Source organism: Quercus robur, chromosome 10 (genome assembly GCF_932294415.1).
Source record: "Quercus robur chromosome 10, dhQueRobu3.1, whole genome shotgun sequence".
Classification (NCBI taxonomy): Eukaryota; Viridiplantae; Streptophyta; class Magnoliopsida; order Fagales; family Fagaceae; genus Quercus; species Quercus robur.
Genome location: NC_065543.1, coordinates 1859163 through 1885609, shown reverse-complemented (window position 1 = coordinate 1885609; position 26447 = coordinate 1859163). Strand labels below are relative to the sequence as shown.

At 32.3% G+C, this 26447-nt stretch overlaps 1 protein-coding gene across 1 annotated transcript; it reads right to left on the bottom strand.

Moving 5' to 3' along the window:
- Window positions 1-12517: 12517 nt before the first annotated feature.
- Window positions 12518-13591, bottom strand: LOC126702484 (probably inactive leucine-rich repeat receptor-like protein kinase At5g48380). The gene has a single exon (XM_050401187.1). The coding sequence runs from the start codon at window positions 13551-13553 to the stop codon at window positions 12597-12599; it is 957 nt and encodes a 318-aa protein (XP_050257144.1). The 5' UTR covers window positions 13554-13591; the 3' UTR covers window positions 12518-12596.
- Window positions 13592-26447: the final 12856 nt, after the last annotated feature.

The window sequence follows — 26447 nt, the reverse complement described above, 5'->3', positions numbered from 1 at the left end:
TTTGGCAATCCAATCAAGGCTTCAAGTTTTGAAACTTTTGCCACTTACTTGTACTTTACATGTCCAAAGCGTTGGTGCCATAACTCCAACAGATTTACTCATGCACTCTGACATGATACATTTGGCTTGGGAACTACGCCATGGCAATTGTCAGTGTTCCTAAGTCCCTTCAAGACTTGCACACCTTCCTCACTGAGAATTAGACATCCTTTCTTTGAAAATTGAACTAGAAAGTCTTCGTCACATATTTGGGTGATACTCAGCTAGTTTGCTTTCAACCCTTTGATATAAAGTACATCAATCAACAAAGGAAGTCCCAGAATATCAATAGTTCCCTTTCTGAGGACTTGTGAGTGGCTACCATCTACAAAAGTCACATAACCATCCTCCTTCTCCTTAAGACTTTTAAAGAGTGATTTATCTTTGGTCAAATGCCTTGAACAACCACTATCAAGATACCACAAACATGAATTAAACACTTCCAATGCAGTATGAACAAAAAGATAAGCATGAGACAAACATTCTTGACCATCAAAGCAAGTCTCATCTTCCTTTACACTATTCATGGTTGAGTGAATCTTTCTTTTCAAACCATCAATTTTATCACACGAATGTCTATTCCTTCTCTTATATTTTGTAATTAGGGAATTAGACTCACACAAGCTATTACGAAGCTCATGATTTCTATGCTCTAAACATTTAAGCATGTGAACAAAAATTCTAGCATGTTTCTTAGACTTGAATAACTCTAGAAGCTCATTGCTAGGACAATCTCCAAAGATGATCATAGAGTCATTATCACAAACACATGAATTACACTTCATGTTGGCCAAGACAAGGGGTCTAGGATCACACTAGGATAATGAAATCCAATAAGTGTACCCGCTTTGATACCAATTGAAAGGTCAGATTTGTGTAAATACACAAGAGCTTGTTTAGACCCCCAAATTAAAATAACGGCTAGATAGCTTTTACTCTAACTTATAATAAGTGCGGAACAAGAGTAAAGAAGTGCAAACAACCGTTATCACTACCCTAAGCCATATTCATACATTAATCAAAAATAAAAGGAAAGCTTAAGAGTAGGGAAGAGAGATGCAAACACAAGATAACACCGAGACTTGTTATCAAAGAGGAAACCGAAGAATTCAACAAAAAACATCTCTGCAACCCTCCAAGTCAAAATCCATCCACTAGAGAATAAAGTTGGAGTACATGAATAACAAAAGACCATCCAAGTCTAGTCTACCCCATGTACTTGAGCCCTCCAAGCTCTTGTTATCAACAGGCTTCTTGAAACCTTGTCTTCTCTAGCTTTCCAGATCCCGCAATTCAGCTCGATTGCATCTGCCAATAAGTGGTTCCTTCCAATGCTTCCCAACAGTACCAAAATCTCACTGGACACTCAAAATGAGTGTGGTAAGTATTTAGGCTATCAACTTCTCAAGGATATAGAGATAGAGAGGTAGGAGTTGAGGAAAACCACAAGAAAATGTGTAGATAATTGTGGGTATAACAATATCTAACTCTTAAATGTATTTTCTATGGTTTTCTCTCTAAAAAGCATTCCTTACTATTTGTGGGTAATGAAGGCATATATAGTGTGGATAAAGACTTAGTAAAGCAAAACACAACTTTTTGCCAAACAAAATGTTTTGTGAGTACTTCACGGGTTGGTCTTACCCGCGAGACACTTACGAAAACCACTAGGCTAGCATGACTCTTCACCTTCCAGTCATGTGCTCTACATGTGGCTCTTTCGCGGGTAGGCTTCTCATAAGACACTCGTGACATCCACTTGTTCATCCTTTTAAGCTTGAGTCTTCACACTCTCTCACACTCATCCCTTACAATTAAAAATCCATATACATACAAGGAAATGTGATTGAAGAAATTACAATCAAATTTGGCACGGAACTAAAGCCAATTTAAAATAGTTGTAAATTACAACTTTACAAAAATAATGCATAAAAGATGAGTTTATAAATCGGATGGTCAATAACATTCAATTGATATAAAAATTGATATGAATGTTAAGAACATATAAAGCATATAATTCAATTGTGGATTTTCAAAATATGAATTTTATAACAAGTTATTGGGTGGTGGAACGTTGCTTAGCGTTACACTAGGTACTACTTGCTACTTGAACCCAACACTATATATATATATATATGGCACTTTTAGGGCACTTTTGGTACACTGCCTGAGGATTATGATAAGAATAATAATCTTTATTACTAGGAATAGAATGTGTTGTAATGAAAAAACTAAACTTATTCATAAATTTGATTGTGTATTTGTAACATTAGAATAAAACTTAAGATGCATTTTACGTAAAAAGTTTCTCATACAATTATATTTGATAAGAAATAATATTAATAAAATCTGGGAGTGAGATTAGTTATTTTTTTGATGATTTTTTATTTTCATCATTGTTATATACATATGAAAAGTTTGTTTATTTGGAAATATATTAAATTTTAGAAATTATTACACCTACTAAGGAATAACTATTATAACCCTATTGGCTATTAGAGAGGAATAATTATTCCTCATTTTATAGAAAAGATATTCATAAGAAATTACTATTCCCTTTAATATAAACTCGTCACTAACCCATGCGATGCACGGGAAAACTATTTTGTATAAAGATGAAACATTAAAGTATAGAATACAAAGTAGCTTTAAAGTGTTTTTTTTGTAAGCTTGGCAATAGAACAAGTTGATAACAAAAACAACAATAAATGAAATTTTCTAGTAGTTAGAAGCACCAACAACAAATAGGCAAAAAAATTTCAAAGTTTCAATTTCATACTCTAATTGAAAAGAATGATAAGAATTGTAATAGCAGCATAATTATTTTGACTAAATTTATCTCTCTGCAATAACTTTTTCCACAATACAATTAAGGACCAAAATGGGTTATATATGAACTCCATATGCTGTTCCAAACCCAAAGACTCATCTAAACTACAACTCAATCAAATATAGAATACAAAACAGACACAAGTACCCTCTAATATAATTATTTACATAAAAAGAATTGGGTCAAAAAAAAATCAGCACAATCTATTAAACAATAAAATTTCAATATAATCTTTGGAAAATATCTCTCCCATTGTCATCTTCATTGTTGTACATTGTCATAATACCTATAGCTATATGGGGTTTGTGATTTGCATTGAATCATAATATCAAACAAATAGTGCAATACATGTATTAGTAGTAAAGTATACACTCCTTTATGGCAAACACCATTTTGAATTTAAATATACACATAACACCAACTATTCCTTCGTCACCTATTTTGTAAGGTCAGCTATGTATTCTCATTGTGAACTATAGTAATTCTCATTGTATGCTGCAAGTACTATTACAAACCACAAATTTACTCTATCTTAGCAAATAGAAAAAGAGGCTAAAGCAAGGAAAAAAGAGGAATGATTCATGTAAAGCTTTACGTAGGCGTTTGAATGGATGTAAGTGCTATATAATGTCTTAGTTGTAACGATAATAGAGTAGACAACTCATTCAGCTTGGGAAAAACTTTTTCAAAAGCATTGAAAATATCAGTATGAATACCAGGCTACTGCATTATTTGAAAAAAGAAAAGAAGAAAAAAGATTGTTCAATGCAATGAATTAAATACCTTAGAAACAAAGTTCTACCAAGCACCTATCTAAATTTGAATGCTTGAAAGTTGAAAGTAACGTTGACAAATGACCATAAGGCTTTTGTTATAAAAATTTTTTGAAAAGAACAACAAACCATCCTTCCATTATTTCTATATCAATTGAAAATCTGGCAATTGAAATCAAATCTACTAATTAAGTACATTGGCTATTTAGCAGAACTAACATCTAAGAGTGTCTTCATTGTTTAATATAGACAGAAATGACTTGGACAAACATATTTTTTTCCTGTCGTTGAGTACAAACAAAATATTTTTCATATCATCATAACTTATGATTGATACATAACAAAAAGTAGTCAATAACCAGTAGCAATTAAAACCAAGATGCACAAACCATAGAGTGGCTACAAACTAATGCAAGAGTAAGCAAGGCATTTTCTCAAACACATGGTGTGCACAAAATATTTCAATGCCTTAGTTATAAATGTTTGTTATTATAAAAATTAAAAATTAAAAACAAAAAACAATAGCATGATTGTGAAGAAAAGAATTACCAATAGCAGTAGCGTCAAGGGTACTCTGTTTTTTGTCCACAACCTTCGTTGGGTTTGTTCTTGCAGAAGGAAAAAAAATAGAAAACGGAAAAACAGAAAGAAGAAAACAAAAAGTAAACAACGTATATAAACAATAATAAGTAGTTACCCACTGAAACTAAATAAGTAAACCACCAAAAAGATACAATTGTTTAGTGTTTTAAAGTGAACGTGTCAGCAATTTATGTAACCACATGACAAAATGAGGAGTGGTCAACGAAAAGTCAAACGTTTCGGCTATTTGTTACTATAAGATATAACTAAACTACCAAATAATTATAGTCCGAATTATATACCCTAAGTTATCAAAATGCAAATATATATTGAGCTACTTGGTATAATGATGATATATATCATGTAAATTTTATTACATTTACATACAAATTAATGACAGATGATCAAACTAATTAAAACTAATTTTAAATTTTATTTTGAAATTCCTGAAATTCTTTGAAATAGAGTATAATTTTAACTTTCATAAAAAAAAATTAACTAATTTAGATTTACTTAATTTTGAGCAAAAGTTAAAGTATAATTCTAAATTCTTGAAACTTAGTTGATAAATTTTTTACCTAATTCACTAATTAATGAGAATTTAATGATTTTTCCTAAAGAGAATATAATTAACAATGTGGCACAGAACATTAAATAATAATGCATGATATATTAAAAATTACTTTACAAAAATAATTAATTCATGATAATAATGTATTTATTCCATTAAACATAACAATTAATTATTACTCCAGTTTGACATAAATGTAAGGTTTGGTGAGTGGAAGGTAATATAGATAATTTAATAACAACATTGATGTTAAGGAGATGATGAACCTAGGTTTTTTTCCTTTCTTTTTTTTTTCTTTTTTTTTTGAGAGAGAGTTTTAACCTATGGCGTTCGCTTCTGACGATAACTCTTTATCATCAGGCCAAGACACTAGTTGGTTTTTGGTGTAGGCGAGGATTTAATCTCAGATCTCTCATTCAACTATCAAAAATTTTACCAATTGAGCTAACTAGAACCCACCAGTCATAAGTTGTTTGTATCGATTACTTAAATTAATCAGATATTTATAAAATCATAATGAAGACTTGGTTATCAAAGAAATTATCTCAACAATAGAGAGGAATAACAAATAATGTTTTAGTCCATATAATTTATGAATTTTAATTGAAATACAGATATTTAGCATTTCTACGATAGTTTATTTTTGTATTTGTCTATTACCTAGCTAAATGATTGTCAATCAAAGCTAGGTTGAACATTCAAATCCTTTTTCCAATATTTACCCAATTAACATTTGCAAGTAAAATCATTGGGATTTTTTTTTTTTTTAGAGAGTTTTAACCTACTGATAATAGCTCTTAATCATCAGACCAAGATACCAATCAGTTTTTGGTGTAGGTGGGGATTAAACTTAGATCTCTTATTCAACTATTAAAAACTTTACCAATTGAAAGTGCAAGGAATGAGAAATGCATGAAAAAGAAATCTCGGCCAATTTTGACATTCAATACTATTAAAATAATAAATTACATTAGGTATCAAATGAGGAATTTAAGAGCATGACTGCCAACTATGCTTTGATCTAAATCACAAAATAGATCCAAATGACCCTTTTCCTTTATTTATAAAGTTTAGGACTGACCTTACAATAATGGTAATGATGCTATAAAAAACTCTAATAAAGAAAAAGAAAAAGAAAAAAATATATATCTTGAAAAAATTGTAGAGTCATCCAGTTTTAATGATCCCAAAATCGTATTTGCTAATTAAATCTGTCAGACCGTGTGCCTTACCGATCCATCCAACGACCAATTGGTGAAGGATGAGAGGGCACAAATCTTTATAACATTTGATCGCAGACCTATCCCATTGGTATTGTAGCAAATTGTGAAATCCCTCACATAATCCATTGATCAATTAAGTTGAGATTAACCAGACAAAGTCAGCCAAGAAAATTAGTTTTCATTAACTACTATAGCAACATGCTTCTTGGGCAAAATGGGCCAATGCCCTTTTCGCGCAAATTATATAGCCTTTTGCCCTCTTTCCCAAACTAATTAGGAAAATGCCCCTCTTTTGTAACTCGATTTTCTAAAAATCGAGTTTCAACTTCAAACTCAATTTTTGGACAATCGAGTTATAACAAACTGAAAATTTATTTTTTTTAAAAAAAATGCTGGAACTCAAGCTCCATGAACTTGAGTTCCATGCAATTTTTAAAGCCCTATAGTGGCGTTTTAAAACATGCAAATTTTTTTCCTTAAGTTTGATCGCTCCATAGGGAGCCCTATAGTGGTGTTTTGAAGCCTTATAGTGGCGTTTTAAAACCCTATGGTGGCATTTTAACATTCAAGTTTTTTTTTTCTTAAGTCTGATCGCTCCATAGGGAGCCCTATAGTGGCATTTTAAAGCCCTATAGTGACGTTTTATCATGTAAGTTTTTTTCTTAAATTTGATCACTCCATTAGGGAGCCCCATAGTGGCATTTTAAATACCTATAGTGGCATTTTTTTATGGAACTCGACTTCCATGCAATTTTTTTTCCCCTTAAGTTTTACCTATAGCTAAGTTTCATGAAGGCCTATAGTGGCGTTTTTTATGAAGAGTTCCATGCCTTTTTTCTTTTTCTTTTTCTTTTTTTTTTTTTTTTTTTTTTTTTTTTTTTTTTTTTAAGTTTGATCACCCCATACTCGATTTTCTACAAATCAAGTTTTACATTGAAACTCGATTTTGAGAAAATGGAGTTAGGGGCATTTCCCTAATTAGTTTAGAAAAGGAGGCAGAAGGCTATATAATTTGCATGAAAAGGGCATTTGCCCAGATTCCCCCATGCTTCTTAATTAAATATGCATCCTCAACATGGTAGAAAGCTTGGTGTGATTATTTAACAATTTGAATTTTTGGAATTGTTTCCTTGTCCGCAGCAATGATCAACTATAGCAAGGTTATTATGTCTTGCTAGACCAGAATAATGTAATTTTTCAAATCATATGGTCAATGGTTTAACAGTGTCCCATGCAAACGAACAAGTACAAATTGAGAGGTAACTCTTCATAAGATGTTGGTCATACTCTTACAAATAGCAGCTATATAGGTAGTCCATCAACAGAATATAAAGATATATGTATCTATTTCAACAAAGGAAAAAAAAAAATCTATTTTGGAAATTTGAAAAATTATTCTAAACGCATTAATGTTAAATTGCCAATAACCAAGACTACAGATATACATTAGAAAAAGTATGATCTTCTATTTGCCAGTATATAGAGATTCAATACAACTTTGTTATTTCATTTTTTACCAAAAAAAAAAAAAAAGATTACAGCAAGCAATGGTAGCCCAAATTAACAACGTCCAGACCGCAGCAAATATGTTAAATCTTTTTCTCGATGCAATAATTTCAACCTCAACAATGTTATTTGAGGTACTTTTTTATTTTTTATTTTTTTTTAGAGTTTTAACCTATGGTGTTTACTCTTGATAATAGCTTTTTATTATTAGACCAAGACACCAATTAATTTTTGGATTAAGCGAGGATTGAACTTCAGATCTTTTATCTAACCACCAGAGACTTTAACTTGAATTACTTGCAGTAGCAATTTCAGATTTCCTCAGTGTCTCAATGTAATTAATTTGTGTCGCCATATCTCTTCCCCAAAATACTGATTGCATTGTATAATTCAAGCATTGTTGGTATTTGACCAATAGAGAGGTTAAGACAAGTACATGCAATTCTGAGGAACTTTGAAAGATTTCGCCCATCAAACCCTCAGCCTAAAACTTGGAAGTGCAATAAAAAATCCGTTAAAAATAAAAGAAAGCACAACATCCACCACTAAAGAAATAAAACAATATTTCAACAAATTGTGCCTACTCCAATGCCTCAACAGTTTCCTTGCATCTTCTAAGAAGGACAAGCCTCTTACTTACGCTAAAAACGTTTTCTTCTAACGAATAGTCAATTACAGAGTTAATGCGGGTCATAATCATTATTTTTCTTTGATGAATGTGAGCCGCAATCTTTCAATGGCTACTTGTTTCTACATCTAGATTTGTTATCTTTTTCCACAGATAGAGCAGTCATGTTTCTTGGGCAAAGCCTCTATTTTTGTGTAAACTGTTGGAGCATTTTTTGTGTTACTTAATTATTGGATGGTTAGCCTTGTATAGATTTGACATCAGCCCAAACAAAAACAGATAAATAAATACCTATATATTATTATAGTTACAATGATACTATTTGGAATTATGGGTCCATTAGACTAATTGTAGGGGTGTGGTTTTCTATAAAGGGAATGTGTGTTTGTGTAGTTGGTGTCCATACTGGTAACACTAGAAAAGTTGGGATGATGAGAAATAATAGGAGCCAACAATTAAGTGATGTGAGAAATAGTAGGTTTCATTAGTAATTTAGTTTATTTACTATTGTTTTATTAATGTTATTATTTGGTATTGTTGTTATTATCTTTTATTTATTGTAACGTAGGAGTTTGTTTTCAGTTGTTAGATTCCTAATAGGTTGGGTAGTTGAGTCATCGTAGCTCACATTGTGGGCAATTCCTTGTTTTTAGATTGTAAAAGTTGTGGAGTACTTATTTTTCGATTGTTAAGTTGTAACAACTGGTATAAAACTAGTCAAGTTTTATTGAATAAAGATATCTAAGAAGTTTAATCAAATTGGATCCTAATTAGTTTCCAGAGGTTAAAATTTCCTCAATCAAATCCAAAAGTTCATAAGAGGTCAAGGTTTCCTCTGTCAAATCCAAACTTTATCTCTTTGTTATCTTTCGTTTTTATTACGTATCAATTGTTTCATTAGAAACAACCAAAATTCTATCTCATTTTCTCTAAATATTTCTATTTTCCCTCTGCAAACAATTATTTTGCATGTCACATCAACAACCAATGGTACCACCAGATCAGATTAAAAATAATAATAATAAAATTAACATGGTCACACATGAGATCAAGTTTGGAAAAATTCTAAAATCTCTAACTTCCTTGTTCTCCCTCAAGGACAATAGGATTTTGTGCCTCCGATTGAAATGACATCGTCAACAATGAATGAACCTCTAACATTGTTGACACTATCTTTACTAGGTATGGAATTGTGCTAGGTATCGAACATGATTTCATAAGTCACGAATACTTTAAATTTGAGGCCGGAGAAGGAGAACGGGAATGGGAAAGAAGGTCGGAGTATAGGATTGGTGCCATTGAGTGTGGAGTTAATTGGAGATGATTAAGAAGGAAGTGAGAAGCAATCTGAGCAGGTTATAAAAGAAAATTGGAGTTGGGTCTGGGATTTGAATGGGTATGGATGTGAGCATGGGTTTGGGTATGAGAGGTAATGATGGGTTTAGGAACGTGGCTACGAGGAGAATCAAATTAGTAGGATTGATTAGTTGTGACTAGGTGACGGCAATTGGGCGTGTTGAGTAGTTTTGGGTTGGGCCATAAATGAGTTGGGTATTAACTATCCATTTAACCATTTTCTATTTAGCTAAATAAAAATTAAATACCCATTACCCACCTAACACATTTAACTCAAAATACCAAATAAAACAATTTTAAACAAATAACAAATAAAATCTCATGAATTAAAATCAAGACCAACTAAAACCCAACTCACCAACTAAAAAAAAATGGTTACCAACATCGAATTTTGTATATCAACTGCTGGCACAAGAGACAAAATCGGTTGAAGAGAACTGGTCAATGGTGAGCAGCAGCAAATTTCGGCCATGGAGGCCTCGATATGAGAAAGGGTGAGAGGGATTAGACATTTCAGAATAAATTTTTTTAATATTTTTTTAAAAAAGATGGGTACCATTGGATATCCAATGGTTTACCCATTAAAACTCATTTAATTAAACACCCAAATGGATCTTTACCCATTTAACCCAAATGCTTAATTGGGTTGGGTCAAGACTCACTTAAATTAAGTGGATATGGGTGGGATCATGGGTTTTAGATAAAAATTGCCACCCTAGCTGTGACTTTTGCTGGAAATGAAAAAATCTGTAGCAATTAAGTAAATGTACAGAGATAGAGAGAGGTTGAGGATGAATCCATGCAAAGAGAATTTAGAACTTAGAAGGGACTTTGATGGAGCAAAGTTTGAAACGACTGAACTTCTTATTTCTGTTTGGGTTCCAGCCTTGTTCAGAGCTGCGGGTCAATTACAGAGTTAATGCGGGTCATAATCTTTATTTTTCTTTGTGAATGTGAGATGCAATCTTTGAATGGCTACTTTTTTTTTCTTTTCTTTTTTCTTTTTTTTGATAGGGCGAAGCCTCTATTTTTGTGTTCACTGTTGGAGCATTTTTTTGTGCTACTTATTAGATGGTTAGCCTTGTATAGATTTGACATCAGCCCAAACAAAAACAGATAAATAAATACCTATATATTTTTATAGTTACAAAGAAATGAAGCCCGAGTCTAACAAAAAGATCAGTATGGACTCAAATTTCTCGGCATTGCGTGGAGCCCAACACATATGTAACAAAATATGTTCGAGCCCAACTCATAAAGTTGTTAACTTTTATTTATTTATTATTATAAAAAATGGCCATAAAGTTTTTAACTTTTATTTCTTTATTTTTAGAAACTTAGAGCATCTCGAGCAGGCTTTTGAAATTTTTGTACTATTTAAAGAAGGAACATTACATTTTACTTTTTCAAATACATTTTCTGACAGACTTTCTATCATTTCTCTATTCCATTTAAATATTATTTCTTCATTCTTTCTTTAATATCTCTTTATTCTCCTTTCAATTTCCCTTCATTCATTCCTAAAAGCTACATTCATAATATTTTTACAATACTTTCATAAAAAGTCATTTGTGATAAGTTGATACTGATTTTAATTTGAACATACTATCAAAATTATTTTTTTCTCTTTCTAATTTTTTTTTCTACCAGTATTAGCTAATAATAACCTACCACTTAAAATTTATTGTGAAAGTATTGTAAAAATATTGTGATAGCATTTCTCAATTTTAATTATTTATTCTTTATTTTATTTTTGCCTTATCTCTATACTTTTTTTTTCATCCATACGTTTCTTTCTTTTCTTTTTCTTTTTCTTTTTTCCTTTTTTTTCTCCTCCACACACGTATGCTTCTTATCTCTATCTTCATTTTCATTTTTTGTTTCTACCACCAAACATACCTCTCTCTCTCTCTCTCACAGAGACCATCGGCAAGAGAGAGTTAGCCTTAAATCAGTTTTCACACATGCTGCCTTGTCCACTCCACCACTGCTCGTCCTCCTCACCACCACAGCTCAGATAGGTCAGATTTGCTTTGTTGTTGTTGTTGTTGTTTTTTTTTTTTTTTTTTGTTCTAATTTGATTAGTTTTAAGACGGAAAATTTGAGTTTGTATTTTGATTGTGATTGAGTTTAGAGAGAGAGAGAGAGAGAGAGAATTTTGGAATGGTTGAGATGTTTGCACTTGAGTAAAATTGAATATTTTATTTAGTGGTTTGAATTTTTTATTATAGTTAATTGTTTTGCTCATGAATAGTAGGTCATCAGACCAAGAGAGTGACTGTTCATTAGCAAAAAATCTTTTTGCTAATAAACAGTAATTTAGAGAGATTATTGGAGCACCATTTTGTGGGTTTACTCTCTAAATTTTGGATTTAGAGAGCTTGTTGGAGATGCTTTTAGAAATGCAACGGATGTTTCTTTTGTGAAGACCACTCGCAAATTAAAAATAACTAGTTTCCAGATTTTTTAATCTTACAACGAAGGTAGTGCTTTTCTTGCAATGTCGTAGCAAATTCTCTTCTTCTTTTTTTCTTTTATTCTTTTTTTGGTAATAACAAAGCCATTATTATGATATATTAGATAATAATCAAACTGTTAGAAAGAGCTCAGCATTATTGATGGCCAGCAAGTTCCCTATCATGGTGGGTTAGCAAAAGAAACATAGTTGATATATTGAGAGGCACCGAGCTTAGCGGGTGGATCAGCACATTGGTTGGCATCAACAAAAGAAATATTTAGCAATTTCACTAACTCACTTTTGCTTATATAAATTAAACGTGCATAATATAATAGAGTATTCCTCCCTCTTAAGATGAAACTCACTTTTTATTATTATTTTTTTTTATATAAAAAGAGAAAGTACATTATTATTGTACTCTCCCAACATAACTAATGTCTTAGCTATTATATAGAGATCCAATATAACTTTATTTCCGCATTTTTTCAAGGTCACGAAGCACCCAAAAAACAAACAAACAAACAAACTGCAGTAGATGACCATAGAAAACAAACATAAACCCAAATTCATTACGGATTTTCTCTACGTAAATATTACACTTTGGAGTTTGGATGCCATGCTATAATTGGCCTATGTAATTTCGGCCTCTACAATTTCACAAAGGGTACTTGCAGTGGCAATTTCAGATTGTCTCAATATCTCAAAGTCATTTGTGAGGCAATATCTTTCCCCAAAAATACGTATTGTATTGTATAGTTCAAGCGTGGTCGGCCTTTTACTAGGAAAGAGCTGAAGACAAGTATATGCAATTCTAAGTAACTCAAAGATTTCATCTTCGAATCCTCTACCAATCAAAGATTCATCAATCACATTGTAGAGATCAGAAGAATTCAAAAGATGAGCAATCCAATCAACCAAATTCTCATTTGATTTGTTGGCATAATTATTAATTTCAATGGATTCCTTCCCTATAATTAGCTCAAGAAGCAAAATTCCAAAGTCGTAGACATCCTTTTTTACATACCCCAACTCCCAAACATCACTGCCTATAAAAATGTTATTGCCTCTTGGGTTCTTGAACATTTCCCCACCAAAATTTGATATTATTGACTCACCGAAATTCGATATCTTGGGCTCAAAGTTCTGATCAAGTAAGATAGAGTTTGAACACAAGTTAAGATGGACCACTCGGAAATTGCATTTATGGTGAAGCCATACTAGGCCTCTTACTATCCCCATAGCAATTTTTATCCTCGAAGGCCATTCCAAGATCTTATGCTTGCCTTTCGCTACATGTAGCCAATCATAAAGGTTACCATTCGATATATATTTGTACACCAAAAGCTTTTCCTTGCCTTCTATACAGTATCCTAAAAGAGGAACTATGTTATTGTGTCTCAATCTACCTAGAGCCAATAGCTCAGAAATAAACTGTTTCTCAAAACATTGAGAATTAAGTAACCTCTTGATCGCAGAAGGCCGACCATTTGAAAGCACTCCCTTGTACATCATTCCGATCTTTCCAAACCCAATGACATTGCCTATGCTGAAATTGCCAGTTGCCTCACTAAGTTCTATAATGCTCATTATACTAACCAGTCTCTCCAACTCTGGAACCTGTAGATTAAATAATTTTCCATTTTGAATTATAATTAATCAGAAATTACAATAGAATATAGAAGTCAAAACATGCATGGATCATTGATTTTTTTTTTTTTTAACTATTTTTTGCAAATATGTACAATATTTGCCACTTTTTAATATAGTTTTAAAATCTGGACAGTTCAAAGAAACATAAAAAGGAGAGGTTCAAATTTTTTGAAATCAAACTGAGATTAGACCGTGGTTACATCATAATTAATTAATAATTAACTAAAATATAAATAATGAAATATATATATGCATTGTCAATGATGTTTTTAATTTTTACAACTTATATAAGAAAGTTTATAAAAATAATAATGCATAAGAAACATTAAAAGATAATTAATTTTTTTAAGTATAAGACTATGAATATATTTGAAAGAATTTTAATTATGATTCTTTTAATACATTCCCCCTTTTGAGATGGTTGATATAAGAAAAGATTGTCAATATTAGGTATAATATAAACAAACAATAATGAAAGTTTTTTTTTTCATTATTCGTATGGGATACTTATAAGTTTACTTGTTATATATTATATTTCCACAAGGAGGATCAACAACAGCCATAGCATAGTTGTTAGAGCATTTGCAGCAGTGGAGCTAAAAAACTATAATGTTATTTTAGCTCCACCAATATTGCAAAACAAGCTCACAGCAGTGGAGCCAAAGCCATAATATTTAGCTGATTTGCTACAGTGCACATCTATCTATAGATGTGCACTGTAGCACTCATCTAAAAAAAAAAAGTAATTTTTTAATCCTACTCCCAATTAAAATAATAAAAACCCAGCTCTCATCTCTCTCACCGTGGACTTCTCCCATCTCTCTCAAGCGCTCATCTCCCAGCTCTCTCAAGCGCTCATCTCCCAGCTCTCATCTCTCTCAAGCTCTCCGTCTCAGTCCGTCTCAGCCGTCCCAGCCCACGCCGTCGCCGTCGCTCCTCACCACCATTCTTCCTTTGTTCACGTCCTCGCCTCCGACGAACGACATCGAAGGGCACCGCAAGAACACGAACCGGCTAAAGGCGTCGGACTGGTGAAGAGAATCCACTCCCCGACATCGGAATCGCCTCGATGTCTCAGCCGATCCTTGAAGTGGCGGTGGAGAGTGAAACCGCCGGCGAAACCGAGCGCCGGAGCGATGAATTCGCGTCGTTTGCTTGAGCCTTGATTTGGGTTTTTTTTTTTTTTTTTTTCTCTGCTGTGGACTGGGGTTTGCTTGAGCGACTGGTGTTTGCTTGAGCCTTGATTTGGGTTGTTTTTTTGTTCTCTGCTGTGGACTGGTGTTTGCTTGAGCCTTGATTTGGGTTTTCTTTTTTTTTTCTTTTTTTTTTTTCTGCCGTGGTGGTGGTGGTGGTGGTGGTGGATGTCTGTGCTGTGTGGTGGTGGTGGAAGATGTTTGTGCTGTGTGGTGGTGGTGATATGTTATTTTATTAAAGTAGAGATATTATTATTTTATTGTAGTAGAAATATTATTTTATTGTGATAAATATATTATTTTATTGTGTTGAAAGCTAAAATAGATCCACTGTTGTAGCATATGTGTAGGTAAAATAGATAAAGTAACTCTTAGTAGAGCTAAATTGCTAAAAATTTAACTCCACTGCTGTGGATGCTGTTAGAGCATTCACAGCAAAATTGCTAAAATGAAATAGTCATTTAGTAACCAAGACACTAAAAACACATGCTACATCAAAGAAGCTAAAGTTAAAATTTTTTGAGTGTCAACTAAAGTGACCTGCTATCTCTGGCAGCTCACTTTAGCTGGATGTTAAAGCAAAAACCAATTTTTTTATTCCCACACACGCGTGCCTTGTTTCCACTATCTCACTCTCACACGTAGACAACCCACCACAACTCCTACCCTTTCTCCCTCCAACCTCTCTCTGCCCACCCTTATCTCTGCCCAATCCAGCCCTCTCTCCCCTTTGCCCAGGCTTGTGCGGTGATTTTCATCGTGTTTGGGTGCCATGAATAGGTCGATCGGTGCAATAGGTAGCTCATGTGGTGGGTTTGGGTGTGGCTGGGTCAATCTGTGCAGTGGGTCGTCCGGAGCTGTGGTTGGCTGGGTCGATCGGTGTGGATAGTTTGATCATTGTCGTGGGTCGCTTGTCGCTGTGGTTGTCTTGTGGGTTTTCAGAGTGGCTAGGTTTGTGCGGTGATTTTGTCATGGGTTGCTTGTCACCGCGATTGTGTGGCTGGGTTTGTGCAGTGGTTTTGTCGTGGGTCTCTTGTTGGTGGTTGTTGTGGGTCGCTTGTGGAACTCAGTTGTGCAACTTTTCCATAGGCATAGGGTGATTCATAGGGACTTGAAGCCTGAGAATTTCTTGTTTTTTGGGGTGTTTTGTTAAATGGGTGTTTGGATATGGTTGTGGGTTTGAGTGTTTGGCAGTAGCTATGGTTGTTTGTGAGCTTTTTGTGGTGGTCGAATGTTTTTATGAGTGTACATGGGTAGAAATTGGTTATATTATTTTAATGTGTTATAAGATTTTTTATATTATTTTAAAAAAGATAAAACAATTTTTTGAGTTGTTAAAAGTTATATTTTTTGAAAACTTTGCTGTGATAAAATAGATATTTGGTAAGTTGACAATTGATCCACTTTGTAGTCTTGGACCCAAGTTTCATACCTACTGTGAGCAATATCGACGTTTTACTTATTTTGAGTGATTTTTCTGGACCAGACTGGTGCACCGTTCCTAGTTGAATCGGCTAGTGTGGTCCATTTTTTAAACATTGAGTTCACTAATTGATTTGTATTGATTTTCTAAATATTACTATTTGTTTGTTTAGACCCCTTAAAACATATTGTTTAACCTAATGTATTAGTCAAGTAGCTCCTTAGGTTAATTATTCAGATCTAGGTTAAACAACAGTAAATCATATCATGCAATGCAGTGGAAAATAAATAACATCACAATATGATGACTTAGAAAAACCAATGAAACTAATAGTTTCAAGGTAAAAACTTGAGAAAGATTTGACCTAACTATTCTCAAGGTAAAACAAATCCACTAATAGAGAATTAGAGTTTTTGTAAAAGATTTAACCCTAAATCTATTACTATCTCTAGTAGTAACTTACTAACACGACCAAGTACAACCTCCGAATCTACAAACTCCTTTTCTCTTGAATTTGTAACACACAAGCACCCATGCTTATGACTTTGAGATCTCACTCAAAGATTTCAAATCACGGCTTGTTGATCTATGCAGTAACTAGATTCCACTAGCACTTGATTGTAGATCTTGTTTCAGTAGACGCTTGTAGAGTTAGAATGTACAGAACCTTTCAAATCTCACAGGAGTAACTCACAAGTCTTTCAAGAGTCTTCAAAATGTGGTTAGGGTTTTCCTTTTATATGTAAGAGTGTTGGACTGAAACCCTAAATGTTTTCGTGGGCTTGGGCCTATTTAAAAATTCCGCAGAAATTATTTTTTTGCAATTCCCGGTCGGTCAAGCCTCGCCCTTCGATCGGTCGACCTTCACAGAAAATTAATTCTTCTTCTTGCAGCTTGTAGAATCTTGAGTTTTGACCTGTACAACTTTGAGCAATATCTAACACCTATCCTAGACATGTTTTTGTTCTCGGTTTGCCAACACATACAAGTTAAAATTCTAAATATTTAATCCTAAATCTTTACAACCTAACAATTACGGTTCTGCATGCTTAAAAATTGGACTTTAATCTGATTTCCAGTTAATCCAGTCGGACCGTCCAATCCAGTTCGAGTTTAAAAACCATGCTTTTTATGTGTCTACAATATAAGTTTATATTGCAAAAAGATTATAAAGGAAAATTTTCCTTTTCACAATTGTTGACTTGCATATTAATTAAGTTGTGTTATTGATTTTCTTGGAACCACTATTAACATCTTTTTTATTTTCTACTATTTATAGCTCATCACCACAACAATTGTAAAATTCTTGTGAAAAAATTATCACTCTAGACTTTTAGGAAACAAAGTGAACAATAAAATTCTATTAAGCAACAGAATCAAAGAGTTATTGATTTGTCTCTGATTCAATTATTACTCAACACAAGTCAGTTGAATAAAGAATGACAGTACCTTTTCTTTCTTTTCTTTTTTTATCGTTGGGATTTAATTCCTAATTTTTTAATAAATGATGGGGTACTTATGCTACTAAACTACAAAAATTTTGACTGATCAAGGGTAGTTTTGTTACACATACCCTATTAGGGTGGAAGAGAATTTATCCTCTAATTAAATCCTAATTTTCTTAATAAAAGATAGTTTTCTTATGTCATCCAACTATGAGACTTTTTAACGATTATTCACCACCGCACACCCTTAGTGTGATGGTCACTTCACAAGTATAAGTGCTTGTGGGGTGTGGGGGGCAAGGGCAAGGTTCAAGTCTCTAAGAGTGAGTTTTACACACATATATGCTTAGATTAGGTTAGAGTAGAATTTTATCTTGTAAAACAAAAAAAAAAAAAAAAAAAAAAAAGATTATTCAAATATTTAGAAGAGCGAGAAAAAGTACCGGTATGATTTCTTCTTGATGAAGGCCCTTGGTTGGCAATGGGGTAATTTGATCAACTTGTTTACCCTTGTTCTTCCTGCACTCCTCCAAGTTCAACACTGTTGTCTTTGTGGGCATCGTTTCATTCTTCTTATATGATGTCACGATTCTCACCCAATAGCACAATAAAATATTTGTATTTACAAGAGAGCAAAACAGTATAAAACCAAGTTTAAATCCAATTTTGAATGAACCTTCAAAGGAACATCCACCATCATTTTTACAGCAATCCAAAGGCCCTCCACAAAGTCCACTATTATTTACATAGCTCTCAGACGTGATTGTATCCCTGCTGACAAAGTCTGGCACTGGCCCTGACAACAAATTGTTAGTAACATTAAAGATACTTAGCAAGCTGAGCTGGCCGAGTTGCTTAGGGATTCGACCCTCAAGCCTATTGTTGTCAAGTTTCAGGAACTCTAGACTAGAGCAATTAGCGAAGCTCAACGGGATTTCCCCGGACAAATGATTGTTTGAGAGATTGAGCATTTTTATAGAAGGTAATATGTGGTTGATATCTTGTGGGATTGAACCTGAAATTACATTACCTGAAAGGTCTAACATTAATAGTTCGCTGCAGTTCACAAGGCCCCTAGGGAACTCGCCCTTGAGCCCCTTGTTAGCTAGATCTAAACCTCGTACCCTAAATGAGTTCCAACAAGTGACCCCAACATACCCACAGAAAGAACCTTCTTTAAGTTTGTTGAAGGTCCAAGAAGATTTTATGTTATTGAGAGGGTCCTCTAAGGAATCTGTAATTGATTTCAAGCAAGAGATATCACTCAGGGTACCAGAACTCAGGCTAAATGTACCTGGCAAAAATGAGCAGACAAGAATGTGGAGCAAAACCAGAGCTCTTGCATTAAGAAGCATCTGGGTCTGAGATTTTCGCAGCATGAGTATTGATACGAATAAGATGACAGGAATTAGATGGAATAATAAAAGGAGATTAGATTGTAAAATCTTTTGCTTATGTAGAAGCATCAAACCATTTAAGAAAAACAACTCATTTGGATGATATAGCAGGAATGAAAGTCTGGTCAATATTTCGGTACTCAAAAGGAGTAGGACCAAATGTGAACCACTTATTCTTCGCTATAAAAGAAAGAGCGTGATTCCTTGCATCTTCAAAGAAGGGCAAGCCACTTACTTACGCTAACAACGTACGTTTTCTAACGAATGGTCAATTACAGAGTTAATGCGGGTCAATTACAGAAATAGGGTGGTTCCATGCTTTTTCAAAGGACACGCCTCATTTCTTTCGGCCAGGAAAATAAGAAAGATGAAGCAGTGACTGCGACAGAGTCAATGTGGGCCACAATCCTTTAATTATGCATACTAGTTTCTATATAAGTCTTGGTTATGTTTTTCCACGGAACAATTACGTAGGGTGGAAATTCATGTTCGGGTTGGGTTTGTGTCATGTCGAGTGATATGAGTTAACTCGATCTCGACTTGTTTAGTAAATGTATCAAGAATCCTCAACATTAACACAACCTACTTATTAAACAGGTCAATCCGACATAACACATTTAACCTATTTAATTAACAATTTATGTAAAGGTCAATACAAATGACCTGTTTAATAACCTATTTGATTAATAGATCATACTTGACCCAAATAACTTGTTACTAATTCCTATGTATCTAAAATTAAAATACAATTACAATCATAAATTAAGCAATAATAACAAAATTATAATAACAAAAACTAATAAATTTATGAGCCAAACAGGTTAAACAGGCATGTTAAACATGAACATGGCTTGTTTATTAAACGGGTTACCCATGTCAACTCAAATATGACCCAAACCGTTTTAGCCTCATCTCATGACTTGTTTATAAACAGTTTAGTCATGTCAGATTTACAGGTCATGTCAGATTTTGCAACCCTTACAATTACGTTTTTTGAGCCAGTCTACTGTTTATAAGTTTACGAGTAATTTTACTACCACATAAAACTTCACAATTATCTTATGTGGCAAACTATAATTAGCTGTAAGTCACTTTTGTATGGACTCACCAATTTTTCTCCTTACCACTCATAATTAGGGCCGGCTCTACTATAGAAGCAAATGAGGCAGTCACCTAAGGCCCCAAATAAAAAAAGGCCCCCAAATTTTAACCAATGGAGTAAAAAAAAAAAATTCTTTATTGTAATAGTATTAATTAAGCCCAAATATTGGCTAATAAATAAAATAATTTTTTATCAAATGAAAAACAAGAAAAAAGATAGAAAAATGTTATGTCCACAACATTTTTCACAACAAATCCTAAGTGGCAGGTTATTACTGGTTGTTATTAGTGGATAAAAAAGTAATTTCAATAATAGGTTCAAATTAGAACTAGTAACAACTTAATACATAAGAATTTTTGTGAAAATATTGCGAGTAGAACACTTTTTACAAAAAAAAAGCAATATACAAAGAATTTCACAATATTTTTCATAATAGTTGAATTAACAAATTTTTATTAATTTTTATCTAGGTCTACTACTAACATCACATTTTTACTTGCCGCTACAAATATGTTACATCAACAACTATGAAAAGTTTTGTCAAAATTTTTTTTTTTTTTTTTGTGTTTATAGTTTTTCTATATATATACGTGGTTAAATTAGTAATTTTACATCTAAAATGAGATAATATTAAATTTAAGTAATATTAAATTTTTTTTTTGTCAAAAGGTCATATATATATATATATATATATATATATATATATATAACTTCAAATCTATTTTTACCTAAAACCCTTAAATGCATCAAGCCACCCTACTCATAGTCTATCACATGTACAGATGTAGTCAAATTTGTAGTATTTTACAGGTTCTTACCATTTTTGTTGCGTATGCGTAACATGTAAACTCTTGGAGCATTTTTTGGGATTACATCCCGTGCACGGGGTGCAATTCTATTCATCTCAATAGTTTATTTAATCCAATGGATCCTAATATTTTTGGAATACTCATCACTAGTCCTAATCACATTTATCTCTAATTCCAAGGTTGCTTTCGACGTTAAGGGTCTGTTTGGTTGGAGGAATGGAAAAGTGAGAGGATAAAAAATTGTGGAATGATGGAAAAGTGGGAGGATGGAAAATATTTAATTTTTCCTCTTGTGTGTTTGGTTGGAGGGGTAGAAAAGTGGGAAGATGGAAAACTCTTTTGTTTGGTTGGAAAGAAAAAGGGAAGGATGGAAAATGTAATTTATATAAATTGACTATTATACCCTTATTACATAATAGGTAAGAAATAAATTTATTTTATTAAATAATATAAAATTTACCACATCATCACTTTTATTAAACACTCACATCAGTTTATCTATTATATACATTTTTTTTATTAAAATAATATTTTTTTTCTTCCTTTTTTTTATTATTTTCCACCTAACCCACCTAACCCATAAAGTGACTTAACTCTTACTTTCCCCTAACCCACAAAAAGTCTCCGCCCCTCAAGTCTCTGCATCTTTTTTTTTTTTTTTTTTTGACAGGTCGAAAGCTACAACTCTCTCATCCCTCAAGTCTCTGCATTTTTTTTTTTTTTGACAGTTCGAAAGCTACAAGGAAGAGAGAAGGTGATGATGATGAAGAAGATGAAGATGATTGAAACATAAGGGTTTGATTTTGAGTTGATTTTCTGTGGATTTTGGGTTTGATTTTGAGTTGATTTTAAGTTGTTTTGGGTTGATTTTGAGTTATTTTTGGGTTGCGGTGATGATAGTTGGGTTGTGCTAAGTTGGTGGTTGGAAAATTGTCTTTTCTCTTCTTTGCTGAGTTGTTGTGACCGTTGGAAATGAGAGGGCATTTGTGTAAAAGTGCTCTTCATCAGTTTTCCACTCAGGCTTTCCTCTCGATTTGGGGAGACGAAATTTGTGGGCCCAGAGAGAAAATTTTCTCCCGAGTATTCCTCTCCCTATTTTCCTCTCTTTCCCAAATAGTGGAAAATACTGTTTTCCACTCTATGTTTTCCATCCCCCCTAAAATCACCCCAACCAAACACAGTGTAAAAGGAGGTGACTTCTCTCCTTTGTATACGTTAAAAGAATGGAAATATATATCCAAAAAAAAAAAGAAAGGAAAGAATGGAAATAACAAATATTCACTAACTAGGTTGGTGTTTCAGCTGAAAGGCCCTTGCGCCAACATAACTTAGATCGTGGGTTTGAGTTCGTTGGTGTTTATTAGTTTCAACTTTCAACTTTCAATCACCATAGAGGAGGGTAGTGGCTTATTAGGGAGGCATTTTATACAATGAATGACAATTAATTTTTAGATGCACATGCGCAGATTAGAAGCGTAAAACAATCTTTTACAGATTAACGTCCTGCAATTGCTGGCAAAGGCATTGAGGCAATGTCTAAGATAAAAGCATTGGCATCAAGTTTGCCGAATGTCAAATTTTTGGCATTTGACACACTAAACACTAAAAATTATGTTTCATGAGATGTGTTATAAGTCTAGAAGATGGAATGCCAAGAAGAAATATTTACAAAAGTTATTATTAAAAAAATAGTAAATATTGATAATGATAAAGAAAATTTTAATGAAAAAATAATAAATTTGCAAAACGATGAACTTGACGATAACACTGACTTAGATGGAGTTGATTAGGCAAGATGATGAATATAATGAAAATAAATTATTATGTTGGGTTATTTTTCATGTATTATTATTTTTGAGTTTATTCAATTTAAGTATGTATATTATTGGCACGTGTTAATTTGACTTATTTAGTTAGCTTGTTAAATATTTTTATATAAGTGACATTAAATTAGTCACTAGTTGAATATATTTTGTATTTTTAATGAATATACTTTTTATATATGTATATCTATAATTTTTATAAATATTATTAACTGTTTGTGTATCTTACGATACACAATATAGGAAAATCAAAAATCGATTCACGATACGATTCGCGTTTAACAAGTCAAAGTTAATTTAGTTTTTTTTTTTCTCTAAAGATAATTTTGATTAGAAAGAAAGAGTAGTTTTAGTATAGTTAATTAAGTGAATAAGCTTAGAATTCACCTAAACATATACGATGGACCTTTTAAGAAAATAATAATAATTAAACTTAAAAGAAATGTGACATTGAATTTTATGTTTGGAGGATAATTTTATAATATTAATATGTTTTTTTTCCTAAATTTAAGATGTGAAAACTCATATAATTCTTTAAAATTTTGGAAACAATAATTTTCAGGAAATTTCAAATTGGAAAATAGATCATACTCATTAATTCTTTAAGCCTCAAAGAACGTATAAGAAAAATTGGCTAATTGTGACTTCAAGCGTGGATGATTGGTGTTGAAGAAATTGATGGCTTCAAGTTGAAATCTTGAAATTTCAATTCCGTTTTGGTGTGTGTAAAACTATGTAAGTTTGTGTGCAACAACTTTAACTTCTTTTTATTCAGGGTATATGTTGTTGTACACAAGCTAATCTACACAGTTTTGCACACACACTTAAAAATAAAAAATAAAAAAAATTGTGATTTGAAAATTGAAATCATAACTAAAAGTTACAATTTTTGTTGTTATAGGACGTGTGCAAAACAGTGTGGATTAGAGCTTTCACGTCATTTGGTGCAATTTTTCTTGTCTATTTTAGCATAAGAATATAATTTTTCTATTTTACACCAACACTTGTCAAAACACTCACATCAGTTATCTATTTTACACTATATTTCATTAAAATATCAATTTTTTTGGTTTTTAAAATTGTTTCTTTTTCTTCACACATAACAACTACCATCCACTTTATTCTTTTACCCTTGAGATATGTAAAGAAAGAATAAATAATTAAATGTAAAATAAATAGTGTCAATGTAAATTTATATGATTATTGTAGCAAACTTGTAAATTTATACAATTTTACACAAATTAATACGAGTTACTTTTAGAAAAGCTGTCAAACTAAGCACTACTGTTAATTTAAGTCTAATTTATTTACTTTTTAACATGTATTTTAAATTTCTTGTCAATCAGATGTTATTTACTATTAGTCTTTGGCCTTCATAAGATTTTACATTGCAAAAAAACTTCAAATTTACACTGCAAAAAACTTAAAATTTTAAAATTTTGTTTGTGACATAACTATTAATCTTTGGTCTTCAGAAAATTTTCAAAGTATGAAAGATTTAAGAAAAAAATGTAATCTAAATGTTGGATTTGTCAAATAAAAAAATATTAAAAAGAATTGTAGCCAACTTTTTAGATAAATAAAGCAAAATCCAACAAAAAGATTCATTGAGTAAAGCTAGGAGCCAAGGGCATTGTAGCTGAATTGGCACCTCCCTATGTAAAAGTGTTTGAGGGGTCTTAAGAGGTGGATGGATTCAAACTGCAAAGTTAGCAACATATTGTAATTATTTAAAAATATATATAAATAAATAAAGTCGGTAACTTTTTGTTTTCATAATATTTACAAATATGCCACTGTATTCGTATTAATAAAAAACGAAAATGCTGAAAAGTTTTATTCATTTTTTATATTCAAATTCAACTTTTAGGATACTAAAAATGAAAACTGAATACAAATACTAAAACCAAACCAATTTTTTTAGTGATGGGACCCACTAAAAACTAAAACAAAAAAAAAAAAAATCTTTTTTCAACTAACCAAACAGGCCCTAAATTATTTTTATGAAATAACTAAATATGTTTCATTTGATTTGTCATTGCAAAATGAAAATGATTAAAAAAAAATCCAATAAGCAAGGTCCATTAATCCCAAAAAAAAAAAAAAAAAAAAAAGTGAGGTCTAGCGTGACATTCCAACAAATCTGTAAAATATACTAGCCACGCGCGTGCTTAGAAGTTCTTCTTCTTTTTTTTAAAGGTTAATAATTTGCTTTCATCATAATTTGAGGTTACTGGATTCTTTAATTACGAAATATTTAGGAGTGTGATCAGAATTATGTGTTTAGAAAAAAACTGTTTTTAAGATTTAGCTAATTATACATATCTAACCCTATTATTTAAGCTTTACAAACTAGTAAATTTGAGGATATTTTGGGTATCAAAATTGAGAATCACAAATACGGAAAACCCCTTAAATAGTAGTATAGATATACATTAAAGAAAGTCATATCTCTTTCTTTAACAGTATATTCTAATTGCAAAGGTAAGTTAGCTCCAAGAACGCACAACGGGCTAGCATCACCACATGTTGAAGAAATCAAGTTCTCACTCAATGACTTATCACACTAACGTTTCTCCAAAAAAAAAAAAAAAAAACTTATCACACTAACATTTTTTTTTTGTTTGGGTAAATATCACACTAAACATTTATACTATAAAAACTAAAAAGTGGTATAATTTTTGGCCTTAAGAATGAATGTACAAGAATGTAGATACCTTTTCTATCCTTTATATATGTGGATTTTGTATCCCCTTCCCCTGTACAAGCAACTTGTGGGCTCGACAAAACCATAAGATTTGCCAACTGCATGGTTACATGAAGTTTTGGCTGCTTGGTTGTTGTAAGTGAGCATTATGGTCTCCAATATTATTTGGTAACATGGGTTTCTTGAGCTACAATCTCAAATACCGATGTTCCATGGATGTCTTCATATACCACATTACTAATCTGTACACCAGTTGACAAGGACAATAATATGGTGACTGAGTGCCTCGGGTAAAACCAATGGAATAATTTTCCAGAAGTAGAATCTACTGGAAGGGCTTAACTTATCAACAGAGGAGAATAATATCCACTAGAATAAAATAAAATTTTATACAATAAACTTAAGACTAAATCTACTATTATCTCATGTAATACGTAATAACATAAATCCAAGCAACTTTGAATCCATGCACTTTTTTTTTTTTTTTTTTTTTTGTCATTGTTGAATGTGAACCTCTCTCACAACTTCGATTACCCGGTTGATGATTTTCTCTCTAATATCGTTGACGTAACTGGATAATAGAAACTTCACTTTGATCACTGGATTTTTAGAACTTGAAATGGATCTTCAATAGATTCTTCAGGAGAGTATTGGAAGATCTCCAATATTTGTATACAAAACAAAGCTGTCCAAAATTCTTCTATACATAGCTTGAGAAGCACAAACCTCTAGATCCAACAATTGAAAGAAATAGATCGAGATTCTAGCTCAATGTTGCACGAATCTCAATGGATCGAGATTCTAGCTCAATGGGTTGAGATTAATAAATCTCATTAGGTTGAGTTGGAATCGATTTCGAGTCAAAATTTCAAAAACTTTGGGTCTTTCCCTAACAAATTATTTGTCATAAAAAACCAGGACACATTTTCTTT

What these genes read in the sequence shown, in the direction of transcription:
- LOC126702484 (XM_050401187.1), bottom strand. Translation starts at nt 13,553, where the DNA reads ATGAGCATTATAGAACTTAGTGAGGCAACTGGCAATTTCAGCATAGGC.